Source organism: Anabrus simplex, chromosome 2 (assembly GCF_040414725.1).
Source record: "Anabrus simplex isolate iqAnaSimp1 chromosome 2, ASM4041472v1, whole genome shotgun sequence".
NCBI classification, from domain to species: Eukaryota; Metazoa; Arthropoda; class Insecta; order Orthoptera; family Tettigoniidae; genus Anabrus; species Anabrus simplex.
In genome coordinates, this window is record NC_090266.1 from 130926460 (window position 1) to 130947132 (window position 20673).

At 40.4% G+C, this 20673-nt stretch overlaps 1 protein-coding gene across 8 annotated transcripts in view; it reads right to left on the reverse strand.

Annotated features, from left to right (window-relative positions):
• Positions 1-20673, reverse strand: part of LOC136863928 (metastasis-associated protein MTA3) — a 901938-nt gene that overhangs the window by 252117 nt on the left and 629148 nt on the right. For 7 of the 8 annotated variants that reach the window (XM_067140366.2, XM_067140364.2, XM_067140363.2 and 4 more), the window contains one exon: positions 1909-1956. The exons of the other annotated variant lie outside the window; for it this stretch is intronic. In XM_067140366.2, coding sequence (XP_066996467.2) covers positions 1909-1956 — 48 coding nt within the window. The remainder of the gene's footprint in view (positions 1-1908; positions 1957-20673) is intronic. 8 annotated transcript variants of the gene reach the window in all.

The window sequence follows — 20673 nt, forward strand, 5'->3', positions numbered from 1 at the left end:
TATTTTACCTTTGTCTCCTTCATAATTTTGTACATATAAACATTATATGAATAACAGTGGTGACAGCACCCTTCCCTGTAATAGACAAGTTGGTTTAATTCCAAAAGTCTAGTGTTGATCTTCGATTTTGAAGGCCATACTGCTCTTCTTGTATTTCTCCTTCCACCTTTCTTCTCATCCTCTTTTCTAGTACTCTTTCAAATATTTCTTGCTGCCCAAGTTATGAGTGTGATTCCCTACCACAAGAAATAATGTTTAGGCTAAAGATGTCTCACAAGGTAGAGATAAAACATGTCCCTTTTTAAAATAAAATAAAAGGGAACAATATTGTACAGTACTGTAAAGGTGGAGTTACTCAATTATTAATACCTTCTATCTTGATATGATTCCCTAATAATTATCGGATATCTTCTTGTCCCCCTTCTTAAATATAGGTGTTATTACCTTTTTTTACTTTTTTACTTTTTTACTGATTTTCCTTTCCAAATACACATAAATAGCCTATACAGCCATTGCAGACTAACGGGTCCTGCTGCTTTTATAATTTTCATACACAATTCTTCCAATCCCAATCCAATATTTTGAAAACTCAGGGTGCTACAACAAAATAGATCATATTTTTGTGCTTAGTATCTTGAAGTCTACTATGAAAACTTTTCATTGTTGTTCTGTGCTATGCAATGCTGGAAAATATGGCTTAAAAACAAATTTTGTCTTGTATTTTTCAGCAATTAGTATATCAATGTCAGTACAAAATTCTGCTCAGTTGCACCAAAAGTTAAACACATCACAAATAAAGCAGCCTATAGTTTGAACAATATGTGGATGAAACCATACGATACGGTGTATCTCAGATGAGTGTTATTAAACTTGCTCAAAATTTGTTGCAATTTTTATTTCAATTAATCTACTGCTAACTTGAATGATCCTTTGCCATATTTCACAAAAAATGCTGGGAAATTATGGACCAATCTCTATCTAAAATGCCATACAATGGTCTGCAAATCTGAGAGATGGGTAACTATTGCAAATGTTATAAAAATTAAAAGATTTAGGCTAGGCTGCTATCATAAATCAGCATTTGTCACTGCAGACTAAATTCTGATAAAGAAACAAAGATTATGACACAAGATGAGAACAAGCAAATTATACAGGACTAGTTGACTCTCAGGTGATAAGTAAGGGTAAGCATACAAGGACATCTTCATACACACAGTAATTACCAACTACCTGAATACAGGACCATGCTATTAAAACTCGGGGAAAGAATATGCAAACAATTTCAACTTTTAGAAATGAATATAGAAATTGGTACATCATAGGCCTGGAATATTCCAAACAGAACTGAGGTACAACAGCCCTAGTAGTTTATATTTCAGAAGCAGTGATTAGCTTCACCAGTTATAGATTGGAGGTTTAAACTGAAGTTTGTTTTTTTGCAAACAGTTACATTCATTTCCTTTTGGGATTTTTTTAAATTCAGGAAATGCCATCATTAATGACCACTATGTGAAAAATCACTATATGCAAATCACGGTGTGATACTGTGGAAAATAACTAAGGACAGTAGAGATAAAAGGTGTGATGCTTCCAGCAATGAATGCAGTTAATCAATCCATAAAGAAAAATAAAGAATATTTTCTTCACTGCAAAATCAAGACAGCCTTACACAGTAGATGATGTAAAATACACAGTATAAAGTGCCTTCCAACCATGCTCGATGTAGATTCACTCTTGGAAAAAAAAAAAACCACATCGAAAAATAACGAAGAGCATTAATTACAGTATAATCATGTAGTTCCACAAACAAAAACTGCATACTGTTCTCACAAAATAAAAAATAGGTCCAAGTTCTCTACACAATGAAAGCAAATGCAGGAACACAGTAAAAAAAACAATATTGCTTACCATCATCAGATACACTCCCTGACTTCTTCTTATCAGTTTCATTTTCTCCTGGAAAATGAGAGGGAAAAATATGGCACAATTTTAATTTACTAAGCAAGACAAAACTTTATCTGCAAAAGAAAACAAATGAATATTTATGATAAGCATCCAATAACCTGACCTCCAATTAAGTGGGAAAAGTTATATTTTATTCATAACGCTGTTAAGAAAAGGTAATTCAAATATAAAATTAATTTGTCATAAATCTGCTCATACTATCAATGCAGAGAAAAATTATGCTCCATATCCCACGAGAATTCTCAAAATAATTCATTTGTAGTAATAAGTAACACTGGCAAAGTGTGTGCGTCACTAGTGCAATACTGCAATACCTGGGCATCAAACATGGCTGGATATAGCACTACAGAATAATACTGTGCACAGATGTGAAAACTGCATGTTATGTTTTACCAAAGATCTAAACTGGAAAGAGATAACTTTTTGCTGAAAATCTCAATTTTTATTTTATTTTTTAAAATGCTATTTGTTTGGGGTGTCGACCTATAGAGATCTTTTGTCCCTGCTTGTACCATATGATATGAACCTGCGTGTAATTGGAATGGAGGAAGTGTAGTGTTGAATGTGAGGAAAGGAACGTTAAGGACAACACAAACACCCAGTCCCCAGGCCACGGATAATAATCATTTACAATTTAAAAAACCTGACCCAGCTGGGAATTATACCCGGGGCCGGACTAACAACTCAATTTACTCTGATAATTATTAATGATGTGATTACTACTACTACCACTACTACTACTACTACTTCTTATCCTTAATCTTCTTTCGCTTTTCCCACACCTTGAAGGAGCACAGGTGTGAACTGTGACGTGCATGTGATTGATTGATGTTTGTTGTTTAAAGAGGCCTAACATCAAGGTCAACGGCCCCTAATGGTACGAAATGAGACGAAATGAAATGACAACTTAAAAGTCCAAAATCCTTCACTGACCAGAATTCAAAGCATGAGGACGAATAATGAATGGATGGATGGATATGAATTTAAAATGATCAGTGGATCTGACCCACAGTGCCTCACATGCATAGAAGCTGGCATAGAACAATAGTATTACTGACCAAGGGACTGCTTCTATAGCACGATGCTGAATCGATTATGCGTATAGTTGAAACGGGTCCAAAATCCAGGTCATCAGCCCCTCATAATGGCATTTATCGCTAGGAAAGTAGAACCATGCTATGTGTACTGTTGCGGTACTAATCAAAAGCAGCGGAGACTCAGGGTATTCCACACATTATGGTACAATTCACAGGTAGTGTAATGCGCACATGTAACACAGACCTATGGTGTTTCGCATATTGCGGCGCTATTTGCAGGCAACGCAAACCTATGGCGTTCCTCACATAAGTGGACTAACCACAGGAACTCGTACTATCCCGTGGAATTCCTCACATAGTGGGAACTGAGCATAGGTAAGTCAGAACCATGGTGTCGCTAATCCCATAGTGTCACTCATATAGGGGTACGAATCACAGGTACTGTAGGACCCACCTCCTGAATCTCACACTGTCGCTACTAATCACAAACCTATTGCATACCTAACATAGTGGTACTACACACAAGTAAATGCAACCCAGGGTGTTCCCTGCGTGATGATAATAATTACAAGTAGTTTTATGGTTCTAATTGGATCAGCCCTCGGTCGCCCCTTTTAGTCGCCTCTTACGACAGGCACAGGATACCGCGGGTGAAATCTTCGTCTGTCTCCCCCACCAACAGGGGTGTATGTTTGATCCGCGAGAGGTATTTTATTTCCTTCAAGTCTGCTGGCAAGCCTGATAAGACCCCCCTATCTGCCACCTGGGATGCGCCACGTGGGAGTATCACCTCTCCACCTGCTACGCCAGCATAGCAGGTTCGTGACATGTGGATTTGGCCCTGTTGTATGGCCAAATGTCCTTCCTGCCACCCAACTCCATGTGGAGGGATGTAATCACTATAGCGTGTTTCTCTGGTGGTTGTTAGTGTAGTGTGTTGTCTGAATATGAAAAGGAGAGTGTTGTGACAAACACAAACAACCAGACCCCAAGCCACAAGAATTAATCACATGCAATTAAAGTCGCCAACCCTGCTGGGAATTGCACCCGGGACGCTCTGAACCGAAGGCCTCAATGTTGACCATTCAGCCAAGGAGTTGGACTATAATGTTACAACTAATATAAGATACTCTTCTACAAATTGAAATCAAAATAGCAAAACTACAATACAAATATGTGTTTAAAATATATACATTTTAAATTAAGAACTGAAGGAAAGATTTAACATAAGAATAAAGAGATATAGGAATTCCATTATAAGCACATATCTTGATCTGCATGACCAGTAAAACACAGTTTCTGAAAAAAACATCCTTGTAAAATAAAACCACCTTGAATTATTAGCCTATTGTATCCCCAGTTGGCAACGAATCATAGTGAAAAAGTATAACGTTTAGAATCATTTCTAGCATCATACTAGATCAAGTTCAATCAAATCAATCAATACTGATCTGCATTTAGGGCAGTCGCCCAGGTGGCAGATTCCCTATCTGTTGCTTTCCTAGCCTTTTCCGAAATGATTTCAAAGAAATTGGAAATTTATTGAACATCTCCCTTGGTAAGTTATTCCAATCCCTAGCTCCCCTTCCTATAAATGAATATTTGCCCCAGTTTGTCCTCTTGAATTCCAACTTTATCTTCACATTGTGATCTTTCCTACTTTTATAGACGCCATTCAAACCTATTCGTCTACTAATGTCATTCCACGCCATCTCTCCGCTGACAGCTCGGAACATACCATTTCATCACTTGTAATAACATACCACTTAGTCGAGCAGCTCTTCTTCTTTCTCTCAATTCTTCCCAACCCAAACATTGCAACATTTTTGTAACGCTACTATGGCCACTTCCAAGGTACTGATATTCCTTCTTTGATCGTGCCAATTTAATCTTAACTATTCTTCTAAGACAGTGCTGGCAGTATTCTTCCAGACATTTTAGGTTCCTTCTGTGTGTATTTGAAGTCTCACATCCACAAGAAAGTGTTGATTCCATTATGCCAGAGTAGACGTATAGCTTGGTCTGCACACTGAAGCCACGGTTATTGAACACACTTTAAGGAAACTATTAAATGCCACACTAGTACATCTGAGGAAATACACTGGAATCTCATTAGTATGTTCTTCGTTAGCATGTTAACATGATTTTCATCGGTCCAAGTTCTAATGCAATTAAGTACATGTTAACATATTGTAATATGATGGGGGTTGGTAAATGAACACACAACTGTTAGTGCTTAATCTAGGATTTATTGACTAACTAATGATTGCTTATACAACTACACAGGCACACAACCAGGCTAGTTCGTTCTCTCTCTCTGTCCTCAATGTTCAGTAATTCTAGTTAATAAATCTCACACAAGCTAAAACAATTACACTACAGATACTTCTGGAAGTGTCACTTGGACCCTAGCGCAGTTCATGATTAAACCCACTGTACAACTATCATGCCCGCACAGTTCACAGTTTGTGCACGTACAATACAGTCTCACAATTCTGAACTTGTGGCGGTCTTCATTCAGCATCCCTCATTGGGCTGCTGCACACACACACACACTCTCTCTCTCTCTCTCTCTCTCTCTCTCTCTCTCTCTCTCTCTCTCTCACACACACACACACACACACACACACACACACACACACACACAGAGAGAGAGAGAGAGAGAGAGAGAGAGAGAGAGAGAACAAAAAGCACTCAGTCGACACTATCAGTGACTGATCCAGTACTCCACACCTGCACTCAGAACTGAACTCTTTTAATTGCCAGCGGAACTCAAACCAAACTGAACCAATGAAGATCATCTGGCCTGCCTTAAATAGGGAGGCCAACCTTTCCAGACACTCCAAGAAAGTAGACACCTCCAGAGACTTCTCAAAACTGAATGCTCTGGTTTCAGCGCCATCAGTGAGGCCTGAAAGGAGATCATGGAGTGGTGGCAGAGGGTACTGGCCATGCACACTTGGCCCAATCCTGACTCGTTGCTGCAGTGGTAAGAGGGCGGGGCCCTAGCTTGGTGATGTTGCTTGCGGCTGGAGCCAGGTTAACTTTCTCCTTCAAAGGTCTGACATCAAACTGGCCGGCACCATTACAATATCCTTGAAGGGGGGAATGTCATGGGTTTGGGTGCCAAAGGCTTTTTTAAAACAAGTTTTTCTTAATCTACAGAGTGTAATTTACTTTGTGACCAAATTTTTACCTTTATAGCAGTGCTGGAAGTGCACTGTATGTTGGGGTATTCAGCCCGAAAGCCGGTTTGATCCCCCACAGCTCCGCCAACAGCTGACATAAAGAGCTTAGACATCACTGAAGAGGCGTACTAGGGAAATGAGGAGTGAGGTAGTTTCCCGTTGCTTTCCTCACCGAGCCAGAAGTTGCTATTGCATATCAGTTTGCCAAGCCCACTGAAATGCACAAACCAACCGACCCTATGAGTGATATTTTCACACCATTCATAACAGGGACTGGCTGCATAAGGAATAGTATTACTAGCATCGTTCATACCTCAGTCACTTTCATATTGTCAAAGGCATGGATGAGACTGAGACATGTCAATGAAAGTAACAAAATTTATTCTAGTCCATAACAGAAGGCATAGTGCACTGTAAACACTACATCTCGCCAGCAAAGGCGAGGAAGTGCATTAAATACACATAAATGTTTAACTCTGTGCCAGCTGCTTACACCCCCCCCCCCCCCCCATCTCTCTGGTATTTTTCATCAAAAAAATGTATGAGAGTGTAAATAATTCTTTTGACTGCCATGGCTGCCAACTTTAACTGTCCTTCTGCTATGTTGGTAGTTCCTCTGTCAGTTAAATTGATTGTTTTGAATTTAGTATTGAATGCATTTTAGGATGTGGTCTGTATGTATCTGTGTGAAATAATCCCAAAATTTATTTGTAAATGAACATAAATCATCATGGGAGATGGTAACACTATATTTAAGAAACAAAAGTTTGATGGAAATCATTTTAACAAGAACAAATGAGATGCAGCAGCTAAAAATGTTGACCATAACCTCTTTGCTTCAACGTTAAAAAGTGGACCAGACTTAGACATTATGGAGAAGAATTAAATAATGTTCAACTGTATGCACGAGGATTCAGGCTTCTCTGTCATGCTATGAAGGTTTCATGTGTATTGTGACCATACCGGCACAATTAGTATTAATTTCAAGCGATATGCTTGGTTAGAAAGCAGGCAGCTAGCTCTCTTTGTGTGGATGTTGGGAGTATTATCAGGTTGTGCAATAAGACGCCCGCCAGAGAGGCGCCTCACCCGCCCACTGGGTGGCTTAAAGAATCCCCGAACTAGGCACACGTCATAGAAGAAGCAGGAGAAGAACACTATTTAGCGACTCCATATTGGAAAACAAATGCCAGCGTACAGCGATGCCAAAGCGATCGGGCTAAATTTAATGCATTTTCGGCGTAAATAAGGCTTGATTAGCAAAACTGCACCCGTCAGAGCAGTGTGCTGAATTTTGGTGGAATTATAAAGTCAGGAGTTCTGATAGAAAATACTCTCCAAGCGAAAGGCGTTGGTAAACAACTTATATAACTCCGTTAGCGAACGTACGCCTAGTGAAAAACCAGATGCCTTCGGGGACTCCCCACTTCCCCTCCAAGCTGATAAATTAATTACTGCAGATCCGCCGAACATATTCAACTCCGCATATCATAGCGTACTTGTGCATAACCAAGTCACACAGTCTAGCGTATTGCAAATTTCGACAGGCTGGTTTATCCAGGAGCAGTCGAAATAAGAGTGGGGGTGGATCTCGCTAGCCGCCCCTACTGCCGGGTCAAGTATAAGTTTCTGCAGTCCCAGGAAGCTGCAGCATTCGTTAAGGAGCTTTCGACGGGAAACGACGGCCGGTCCGCTATCGAATTACCGCTCCATTGTATACTGTGTGAACAAAGCAGGAGTGAAATCTTTCAGTTTTTTCGATTATAATTTGTGATAGGCAACAGAAGATTACGGTAATGAGATGTACTTAAGATCTCGGTTGCAAAGTAGACTAAGTCTTCGTGAAATATGAAGTAGGATTTGGTCTAACAACTACTTGATATTACGCAGAATTTCTGTAGGACAACAAAGAACAGTATAAATCTACGCTGTTTTCTGAACAAAGCGCAGGTCAGATTATTAACTGAGTAACAGGCAGTGAGAAGTGTTCCTGAACTATCAAAACATACAAAAGATAGGGATAGAAAATTCTGCATCATGCGGATGCTGGGAATGCCCAGCGTAACAGTGCGATTGGGGTAGACTAGCTGAAAGTAGCCGGTATATTCATCTCCATGTAACTGTCAGTGGGTAAACAACGAAGTAGTAGGAGTGAATGGTGACACGTGAGCAAGAAATCGATAAATTGTGTAAATTACAATCTAATTTCAGTGATCCGTGTGCTACTAAAATGGATTACACGAGACAAGATATGGAACTTCTGAACTCCAGGACTCCAGGATCCGGTGCCATGGAGTAATCCGACATGGGTAGGCCTCCGGAACCTCCGGATGGGGCCGAAGACATCAACCGTTGAGTACAAAGTTATGTTTCTTCTCCAATGCTAGTATTTCCCTTTGTAAATAACAGTCATGAAGTATAGGGTTAAAAATAACATTATAAATAGGCTTAATCCGCCTGAGAATGGTCGGGAATCCTTTTATTCATTTTGGTTTTAATTAATTAGATATGGGAAGGGAGTGATCCTTTGTTTATGTATAGAATTTGGGACCCCTTTTAGTGGCTACATTTGCATGTTATCATATTTTGTTTATTTAGTGCTGAAAAGGAATTGAGGGGGGAAAAGGAGTAGAATGCTATGTAGATTACTGATGTAGATCTCATCTGAGCAATTGCCTAAGTTACGCAGGGATTAGCGAGGTGACAGAGTCATCAACAAGTGCCCGTATAAAAAGGAAAGGCTTGGGCTAGAATCAGCACTATGTTCGTAAAGATAGAGTTCATTGCATGGTAATATAAGTTTGGCTGTAACTCAAGATGCTCAAGGAATGACGTCCCGAGGTTTGAACCCATGTCCTCCACTACACTAGTGTGATTACATGTAGAAGGTCTGTTAGTGGTTTGGCAGGATTTTATAATGTTAATTAAATTTTATTTTTATCATTTTTATTATTATTATTATTATTATTATTATTATTATTATTATTGTTATTATTTTACCAAAGGTATTTTGATTGATGATTTATACCAATAGATTTTGAGCAATAGGGTAGTATCTGATAGGTACACACTCTCGCCTCAGAGGCGGAGAAATAGGAGTATTGCTGTGGTCAGTGGCTAACGGATGGTGGACTTTTGGAAGGAGAGAAGATACGAGTCGAACTCCAGACCTCCAGAGATATGAGAGAATGAAATGTGAATTAACGGTCGAATTCGAGAAATGATTCTCGTGTACTGAAGGTATGTGGGCTGGCCCGAGCATTGAATGAAATGTGCCAGTTTTCTAATGAATTAATTTGATGGACACAGAAAGAAAAATCCTAGCGGGAAGCAGGTTGAATAGTGTCTTTAGTCTCCGGACCGTGGGACAAGTGTCAGCCGTGAATTTATGGCTGAGAGGGGGAGAATCTGGAACAGGGAGGAATAGATACAAGCAGAAAGGTTGGTCGGATCAACAGTCTGTTTTCTTTTGAGAATAAAGACAGCAAGTGCTTTAATTGCCACGCCGTAGACCATGACCCACAGAGCAATATAGATGTTTATTTTTGTTATGACTGTTCGATACATGATTAGATTAATTAGGGCTTGATTACAGTACCCTGGATGGAGACGACCAGAGTCTCAGGTTCAAACCTCGTGTGAGCACAGCAGGGATCAACAGCTCGCTAAGACAGCGGGTTACAACGGGTTAATTACAGCCATTGTCTTTATTGATACATGTGTTTGATATATTTCTTTTCCAGGAAGTGTTTTGTTTACTTATAATCGATGTTGATTTGAATCTAGACTTCGTGAAAGTCCACTGGTAGTGATTGCAAATGATAATTCGTTGTTCAAGTCTGTTTAATTTTATATGGAAGACTTGAGTCCATTTTTTTTATTTTCCTTCTCCGTGTTTTAGTGACGGATTTCTGATATGGTCAGAATGTTCGGATTAATTATGTTTTAATATTTACTTTATTGATTCCTAGAGTTAGCCGACCATTCAAAAAAAGCGGACAGTTTTCTTTTGTGTAAATAGAGTCAAATGTGTAATACGGGATTCAGTCCCATGGAATACTCGCATTGGGGGAAACATGGCTTGTTTTGTTTTTGTGAATATGGTAGGGTCATTTTATTGTGTATGTCGTACTCAATGGTTTATGGTAACCGGGTGATAGAACGCACAAAACAATCGCGATAATACACAAAACAATTTGTGTAGCATACATCCAAACTAATGTAATAGTTATGTAAGCAATATAGGACACAGGCAATTCAAAGTGATAGTATGTGAAAAAGTGAGATCATATTAATAACCTCTCGGTAATTCTCTGTTTTGGTAGAGAGGGATATGGATATTTACGTCTGTGTCAAAAGGGAAAATTTATTGGATTAGAGAAAGTACCAGTTAACGTTGCCGTTCATATAGATTTTGTCTGTGGAATGTGGAGGTAACAGCGGATGTCAATGGCAGTACGGATTTTTCCGCTGCTGAAATAAGTGATTGCTTATATCAATTGTGTAATAAGTATCAAGAGTGTATGTAAATTTTTGTATATTTCACCGAGTGAATAGTAAATTGTTCCAAACGATTTTGCGCCTATCTATACCGAAAAACATGCATCCAGAATCCTCTTCCGTTCATTGTAGGCCTTTAAGATAGTTTATGTTTGATAGCCTCTATATGCCGCGAACGGTCTTCGGCCCTGAGGAGTCCGTGTTCAGACCTCAGGAACGGGAGAGTAGCTGTGATCTAGCTGAGTCGTATGGCCGATAACTTCTCATGTGAGTGGATTAAGTATACAATCCCAATGAGGAGAAATCGGCACAGACCAAAAAGATCCCTTGACTATCGACTTCCGTGGAGCATGGTCCCATGTGTTCGTGACCCGAAAGGGTTGGTTTGTTGTCACATGGTCCCATGAGTCATGGGGGACGGTGGGAAAGGTTCCAGTATATGGTAATTGTGAGAATACTGGATGCGTAAACATTGTGGAAGAAGGAAGAATGAGTACAGCCATAATTTTAAGTTAGTTTGCAACTCATGTAACAATGAAATTTTAATTTTGTTTTCCTCAGAGAAAGGAAAGAGGGCAGAAAGCTTTTAGCAGAGAAGAGGCGAGCTTACACTGAAAAACTGATTCTCTTCAGCTGTATTATGGGAAGGCTATAAGAGAAAATGCCAACAATTTATAGGCAATTCTTTTCCTTCATAAACTGTCGACCGAATAAACACCAAATTATTATTTGTGTGCAAAGGAATGTTGGTGTATGTACAACATAAACCAAAAACATATAAGCATAAGCACTCATTACCAGAATCTGTTATAAATGCCATCAAGACATTCAAGGGCCAATCCTGCATCAGTATTATTGTTAACATTTTCTGGGCCAGTTTTATTTTGTCCACACTGTATAATTGTACATTATTCACTGCTAATCATGGCTCAAAGAGGCAAAACATGTTCAATTAAAACTTTTAACTTATTCCATTGTATATGGTATTGAATAGTTGGAGGATAGGAAAGGTGGGAGGGGGAGTTTTCATTCTGGTGAAAGAAGAATTTGTAAGCTACGAAAAAGTTAAAGATGAGACACATGAAATTCTATGTGTAAGGCTCATTTCTAAAGATAATAGGCAACTTGATATATTTGGAGTGTACAGATCGGGAAAGGGTAGCACTGATGCGGATTCGGAATTATTTGATAGGATAGTCAGCTATGTGGGAAACGACATGGAAAGAAATGTGATTGTAGCGGGAGATCTGAATTTGCCAGATGTCAATTGGGAAGGAAATGCGAACGACAGGAAGCATGACCAACAAATGGCAAATAAGTTAATATGGGAAGGACAGCTGATTCAGAAAGTGATGGAACCAACCAGAGGGAAAAATATCCTGGATGTGGTGCTGATAAAACCAGATGAGCTCTATAGGGAAACTGAAGTAATAGATGGTATTAGTGATCATGAAGCTGTTTTTGTGGTAGTTAAAAATAAATGTGATAGAAAGGAAGGTCTTAAAAGTAGGACTGTTAGGCAGTACCATATGGCTGATAAAGCAGGTATGAGGCAGTTTCTAAAAAGTAACTATGATCGGTGGAAAACGGTAAATAAAAATGTAAACAGACTCTGGGATGGGTTTAAAGAAATTGTTGAGGAATGCGAAAACAGATTTGTACCTTTAAGGGTGGTAAGGAATGGTAAAGACCCACCTTATTATAATAGAGAAATAAAGAGACTAAGAAGGAGGTGCAGACTGGAAAGAAATAGAGTTAGAAATGGCTGTGGAAGTAAGGAGAAATTGAAGGAACTTACTAGAAAATTGAATCTAGCAAAGAAGGCAGCTAAGGATAACATGATGGCAAGCATAATTGGCAGTCATGCAAATTTTAGTGAAAAATGGAAGGGTATGTATAGGTATTTTAAGGCAGAAACAGGTTCCAAGAAGGACATTCCAGGAATAATTAATGAACAAGGGGAGTGTGTATGTGAGGATCTTCAAAAGGCAGAAGTATTCAGTCAGCAGTCTGTAAAGATTGTTGGTTACAAGGATAATGTCGAGATAGAGGAAGAGACTAAGGCCAAAGAAGTAATAAAATTTACATATGATAACAATGATATTTACAATAAGATACAAAAGTTGAAAACTAGAAAAGCGGCTGGAATTGATCAGATTTCTGGGGATATACTAAAGACAATGGGCTGGAATAGAGTACCATATCTGAAGCACTTATTTGATTATTGTTTGGTCGAAGGAGCTATACCAGATGAATGGAGAGTTGCTATAGTAGCCCCTGTGTATAAAGGAAAGGGTGATAGACATAAAGCTGAAAATTACAGGCCAGTAGGTTTGACATGCATTGTAGGTAAGCTTTGGGAAGGCATTCTTTCTGATTATATTAGACATGTTTGTGAAATTAATAACTGGTTTGATAGAAGGCAATTCGGTTTTAGGAAAGGTTATTCCACTGAAGCTCAACTTGTAGGATTCCAGCAAGATATAGCAGATATCTTGGATTCTGGAGGTCAAATGGACTGTATCGCAATTGACATGTCTAAAGCATTTGATAGGGTGGATCATGGGAGACTACTGGCAAAAATGAGTGCAATTGGACTAGACAAAAGAGTGACTGAATGGGTTGCTATATTTCTAGAAAACAGATCTCAGAGAGTTAGAGTAGGTGAAGCTTTGTCTGACCCTGTAATAGTTGAGAGGGGAGTTCCTCAGGGCAGTGTTATCGGACCTTTATGTTTTCTTATATATATAAATGATATGAGTAAAGGAGTGGAATCGGAAGTAAGGCTTTTTGCGGATGATGTTATTCTCTATAGAGTGATAAATAAGTTACAAGATTGTGAGCAACTGCAACGTGACCTCGAAAATGTTGTGAGATGGACAGCAGGCAATGGTATGTTGATAAACGGGGCTAAAAGTCAGGTTGTGAGTTTCACAAATAGGAAAAGACCTCTCAGTTTTAATTACTGCGTTGATGGGGTGAAAGTTCCTTTTGGGGATCATTGTAAGTATCTAGGTGTTAATATAAGGAAAGATCTTCACTGGGGTAATCACATAAATGGGATTGTAAATAAAGGGTACCGATCTCTACACATGGTTATGAGGGTGTTTAGGGGTTGTAGTAAGGATGTTAAGGAGAGTGCATATAAGTTTCTGGTAAGACCCCAACTAGAGTATGGTTCCAGTGTATGGGACCCTCACCAGGATTACCTGATTCAAGAACTGGAAAAAATCCAAAGAAAAGCAGCTCGATTTGTTCTGGGTGATTTCCGACAAAAGAGTAGCGTTACAAAAATGTTGCAGTGTTTGGGTTGGGAAGAATTGAGAGAAAGAAGAAGAGCTGCTCGACTAAGTGGTATGTTCCGAGCTGTCAGTGGAGAGATGGCGTGGGATGACATTAGTAGACGAATAGGTTTGAATGGCGTTTATAAAAGTAGGAAAGATCACGATATGAAGATAAAGTTGGAATTCAAGAGGACAAACTGGGGCAAATATTCATTTATAGGAAGGGGAGTTAGGGATTGGAATAACTTACCAAGGGAGATGTTCAATAAATTTCCAATTTCTTTGAAATCATTTCGGAAAAGGCTAGGAAAGCAACAGATAGGGAATCTGCCACCTGGGCGACTGCCCTAAATGCAGATCAGTATTGATTGATTGATTGATTGATTGATTGATTATATACTTCAATGTAAATAACATAAATGTAACTGAAATATTTCAAAAAGAGAAAGAGCAGAAAGTGAAGTAGGAAGCAAATACATCTGCAGTGTGCTCGTGTGGAGTTGCTCACTCTGTAAACGTGTTTAACAGAATGAATTAGAATTATTTCAATCCTATGGTGATAAGATCGTTATGTATAACTGTGTTACAAACTATTTAAAGTTATTATTATTATTATTATTATTATTATTATTATTATTATTATTATTATTATTATTATTATTATTATTATTATTATTATTAAAACCTAACAATCGCATTAGCACACAAAGTTCACTTCATAACTAGTTTTCACATATTAAGGCCTATTATCAGTGAATTAAAACTTATTTAAAACATGATTATCCACATAGATGTGTCATCAATGTAAAATAGAGCCCAGGTAAAAGTAAACTGTAAAAATGAAGCAGAAACATACATACATACACACATACATTATCATTATAGACTGTTATGCCTTTCAGCGTTCAGTCTGCAAGCCTCTGAGAATTTACTAAACGTCGCCACAATCCTCGATTTGCAACTAGTGGTGTGGCCTCATTTAGTTCTATACCTCTTATCTTTAAATCATTAAAAACCGAGTCTAACCATCGTCATCTTGGTCTCCCTCTACTTCTCTTACCCTCCATAACAGAGTCCATTATTCTCCTAGGTAACCTACCCTCCTCCATTCGCCTCACATGTCCCCACCACCGAAGCCGGTTTATGCGTACAGCTTCATCCATCGAGTTCATTCCTAAATTAGCCTTTATCTCCTCATTCCGAGTACAATCCTGCCATTGTTCCCACCTGTTTGTACCAGCAATCATTCTTGCTACTTTCATGTCTGTTACTTCTAAATTATGAATAAGATATCCTGAGTCCACCCAGCTTTTGCTCCCGTAAAGCAAAGTTGGTCTGAAAACAGACCAATGTAAAGATAGTTTTGTCTGGGAGCTGACTTCCTTCTTACAGAATACTGCTAATCGCAACTGCGAGCTCACTGCATTAGCTTTACTACACCTTGATTCAATCTCACTTGGTATATTACCATCCTGGGAGAACACACAACCTAAATACTTGAAAGTATCGACCTGTTCTAGCTTTGTATCACCAATCTGACATTCAATCCTTTTGATTTTCTTACCTACTGACATCAATTTAGTCTTTGAGAGGCTAATTTTCATACCATACTCATTGCACCTATTTTCAAGTTCCAAGATATTAGACTGCAGGCTTTCAGCACAGTCTGCCATTAAGACCAAGTCGTCAGCATAGGCCAAACTGCTTACTACATTTCCACCTAACTGAATCCCTCCCTGCCATTTTATACCTTTCAGCAGATGATCCATGTAAACTATGAACAACAAAGGTGAAAGATTACAGCCTTGTCTAACCCCTGTAAGTACCCTGAACCAAGAACTCATTCTACCATCAATTCTCACTGAAGCCCAATTGTCAACAATTGTCAATGCCTTTGATTGATTTTAATAATCTACCTTTAATTCCATAGTCCCCCAGTATGGTGAACATCTTTTCCCTCGGTACCCTGTCATATACTTTCTCTAGATCTACGAAACATAAACACAACTGCCTATTCCTCTCGTAGCATTTTTCAATTACCTGGCGCATACTGAAAATCTCCCGAGATTTCCCGAGAGTAGCGCAGACACTATTTCTAGCGAGAAATTTCGTGAGATCTCAAGAGCGTTGTTTTCGCCGAGTATGCGAATAGCAGACCACGCGCCTTCTCCATTCCGTAAATACGTGTCAACAAGCGACTAAGACGTTCAATTCTAGCGAGGTCTATTTTGACACAGTATAACATAATTATAAAGGATACGCATTCTGACATTGAATGCAGTGATAAGTACACATTGTGCAAATATTGTAAATTGGACTGATATAGAAGAAAGTGAGTGGCTGTGTCCCGAGTGTAAACAAACCGATACTGAGGCAGAACAACAAGAAAGAGAAACATACGAAACTATAATTAAGATTTTAGGAGTGCTACAAGAAGACTTATGCGCTCTGAAACATGAAAATGAAAGCTTAAAGGACAGAATAAAGAAACTGGAAGATAAAGAAGACATTGGAGAAGAAAGATCGCCGTGGACGGAAGTGACGCGTAGCCATTTTAGGCCTAATGTTAAACATATGGGAGAAACTACGTACAACGTAAAACCGGGAAAAAACTCTTTGCAGTGCCAAAATAGATTTCAGTTACTTCAGCAAGTTCCAGAAGAAGACACACCAAGTTTTCCAAATAATTTTGTTTCTATGTATGCAGGTTTAACACGGTCTGTACTCACTACTACTTCCTTGTTTCCGATCATTAGCGTCAAAGTCTTCTCATTATGGCTGACTCAGGAAAACATGGGAGGCAGTTGCCAAGTCTTTGAAGACGAATATTTTCTCTTGACTATGGCGGGAGGCAGGAACAGGTCTTAGTTCGGCCATTACCTTCCTTAGGTGATTTACAAAATCCGCAGGGTCAAGTGGAGCAGGAGAACTGGGCGAAGAAGTAACCATTTCCCCAGGGAGGCGTAGAGGCTCCCCAAAAACTAGTTCGGCGGGGGAAGCTTTCAGATCTTCCTTTAGAACCGCACGCATGCCAAGTAACACTAGGGGTAAGGCTTTTATCCACGTTGCACTATGACACATCAGGGAAGCTTTTAGCTGTCTATGAAGACGCTCCACCATACCGTTAGCGGATGGGTGGTAGCTGGTTGTACGGATTTTTGTTGTACCAAATTGTGTCATAAGTCTGCGAAAGAGTGTAGACTCGAATTGTCTTCCTTGGTCAGTAGTTATACGAGTCGGGAGACCAAATCGGGAGATCCAACCACTTATTAGCGTATCGGCTGTTTCTTCAGCAGTGATGCTGCGCATCGGCCATGCCTCTGGCCAGCGAGTAAATCTGTCAACAGCAGTGAGGATATAATTATAGCCTTCGCAGACAGGCAGTGGACCAACAATATCCAAGTGAATGTGGCTGAAACGGCCTGTGGGTGCTCCGAAATTCCCCAAAGGAGATATATTATGCCTCGTCACTTTATTGCGTTGACACGACAAACAAGCACGAGTCCAGGCACGAGTGTCTTTCTGAATAGATGGCGAAACAAATCTATCTGAGACTAGACGAGAGGTGGCTCGAATACCTGGGTGGCTTAAGTTATGGAGCTTGTCAAAGAACTTGCGTCGAAAAGGAAGTGTCAGGAACGGACGAGGTTTTCCTGTTGATGTATCGCATACAATGGTAGTCGTGGTGCCCGGAAGGGTTACTTTTTCTAATGTCAGCGAAGTACCACCATGCAATAAGGCTTTGAGTTCATCATCGTCCGCTTGGGATCGAGCCAGCGCAGCGTAGTCATCTTCTAGTGAGATGGCTTCAACACGAGACATTGTATCAGCGACAACGTTATCTGCTCCCTTTATATGCTGAATATCAGTTGTGAACTGGGATATGAAGGACAGCTGATTTAGTTGGGCTGGGGGTAGTTTTTCTCTGCGTTGAGAAAATGCATAAAGCAGAGGCTTGTGGTCCGTATATATGGTGCAGTGTTGTGCTTCCAGTATATAGCGGAAATGCTGGACAGCCTCGTACACAGCTAACAGTTCCCTGTAATAGGCCGGCCACATTGTTTGACGCGCTGAAAGCTTCTAACTGAAAAATGCTAGGGGCTGCCAATGGTGTCCAACTTTCTGTTGCAAACACGCTCCAACTTGAGTATTTGATGCATCGGTAAAGAGACCTAGAGGCGCATCTGGCAATGGATGAGCGAGTTGAGTGGTTTGCGCTAGGCTTTCTTTGCATTCGTGGAAAGCAAGTTGCAATTCTGGAGTCCAGGGGACAGGTTTAGAACCCTTAAGCTTAGAATTGGCTAGGACGTTCACCAACGGCGCCTGCAATTCAGCCGCATGTGGTAGGAAACGTCTGTAGAAGTTGACCATGCCCAGGAACCGGTGGAGGCTCTGGACAGTCTTCGGTAGAGGGTATTCCAAGAGAGACTGGATTCTCTCTGGTGGAGGTTTTGTACCGTCCTTTGAGAGCCGATAGCCCAAGAAGGTTACCTCACTTGCACCTAATACGCACTTGGATGGATTTATGACTACACCGTAATCAGCTAATCTCTGGAAAAGTATGCGGAGATGGTGCATATGCTCTTCAGCATCCCGTGAGAACACCAGGATATCGTCGCTATACGGGAAACAGAAATTTAAATCTCTAGTGACCTCATCCATAAAACGCTGGAAAGTTTGTCCAGCATTTCGTAACCCAAACGACATATAGGGAAATTCAAACAGCCCAAAAGGGGTTGTTATGGCTGTTTTGCAAATGTCACTGGGGTGAATTGGAATCTGTTGGTAGGCCTTGATAAGGTCAAATGTACTGAAAATGGTTGACCCAGCAATGTTATGGCAAAAATCTCCTATGTGTCGTACCGGGTAGCGGTCGGGTATTGTTCTTGCATTCAGTGCCCGGTAATCGCCACATGGACGCCATGAGTTGTCCCGCTTAGGTGCAAGGTGCAAGGGTGAGGACCAGGGACTATTAGAAGGTCTCGCTGTACCACACCTTACCATGTCCTCAAATTCTTTCTTCGCTATCTGCAATTTTTGGGGTCCTAGATGACGAGGTCGACAAGAGACTGGTGGGCCTTCGGTTGTCCTAATGTGATGTACAGTATTGTGTTTAATATCACGTTGGATCCCAGGTGGGCGAGTAATGGACTGAAACTCAGCGAGCAACATGCTGAAAGGTGAGTCGGTGGATACTGCAGCAGTCTTTACGCTGGACTGTTCGATAGAGGCTACAGATGCCTTAACGTGTAGGCCGGTGGTGCCGTCAAGGAGGCATCTGTTACGGCAGTCAGGGAGTAAGTTATAGTAAGCCAGAAAATCAGAACCAATGATGGCTGTGCTAACATCAGCAATGACAAATTGCCAACGAAAGTCGCGACGTAAACCACGGTTGAGGTTCATGGGAAGGCAACCGTATGTCCTGATTGTACTACCGTTTGCAGCACTCAGCTCATACCCAGAAGCTTTGCAAGTGCTTCCCAGAAGCTTACGCGGGAAACAGCAAAGGTCAGATCCGGTGTCAATCAGAAATTTTGCTTTGGTATTCTGATCAAAAATAAATAGACGGCGGCCCGAAGTAGAACAGACAGTTGCCGTCTTCACTGGCTGTTCGTTCCGTTTTCCGCCTGCCAGGAACAGGGACTAGTACATTTTACAGCTTTATCTTGGAACTTTTTGTGGTACCAACAAAGCCGGCTCTGTGGAGTAAGGGAACGGTCACGGCTTTTAGATCTCCTTTTACTGTGACTCCTGCCTCGGGGCTGGTTACGGGCCAGGGCATCGACTTTACGTGTCAATTCCTCCATCTGGGCAGCTAAAGTGTTCGGCGCAGCTGTAGCATGTACGGCCAAGTGGCTATATGGTGGTGTGACAGTAGGTGAGAGTTCCAAGATCTTATCTGCAAGCTCTGCTATATCAGCTAGAGGCATTAACTGGGCCGCTAATATAGCCTGCAAGTGCTGGGGTAGTCGACGCATGAAAAGTTGTTTTAATATACTTTCGTCATGAAGTGAGCTACCGGCTAATGACTTTAAGTGACGTAAAAATTGTGATGGTTTCCTATCGCCGAGTTCTTCGTCACCAAGAAGTTGGCGAACTCGTTGCTCTTCGGATACGGAAAGACGACGGACTAGTTCAGATTTTAGTTTTTCGTAACGTCCTGTGGTAGGAGGGTTAATGACAATGTCTTCTACCTCGGCTATGACCTTGGTGTCAAGCTGTGAAATTACATTATCAAATTTAGTCTGGTCGGCCGTGATGCCTGCGAGCCTGAATTGAGTCTCAACCTGGGCGAACCAAACAGTTGGTCTGTCATACCAAAACGGTGGTAGCTTTGCAGAGATTTTGGCAACTTGGCCAACATTGCTAGATGTAGCATCGGTACCAGTAGACTCATGCTCCTGGAGCCGGGCTAGTAATGCTTCGTTCTGCTCTTGCAAAGGCTTCGTCAAAGCAATAAGTTGTTGGAGTTGGTTCTGCAAGTTGTTATTTTGTTCCTCCAAAGCTTTTAATCGATCCTCCGCCATAATCAAGATGGGTACACAACAAAGGGGCAAGGAGAAAAAGAATTCTAAAAATACCGTACAAGATGACAAAGAAGTAGTCAGAGGTACGATGTGTAGTTGTGTAAGTGTAATGAAGATGTGAGGATGAGCAACACAAGCACAAATTTACAAATGGTTTGAAACAATCTTATAG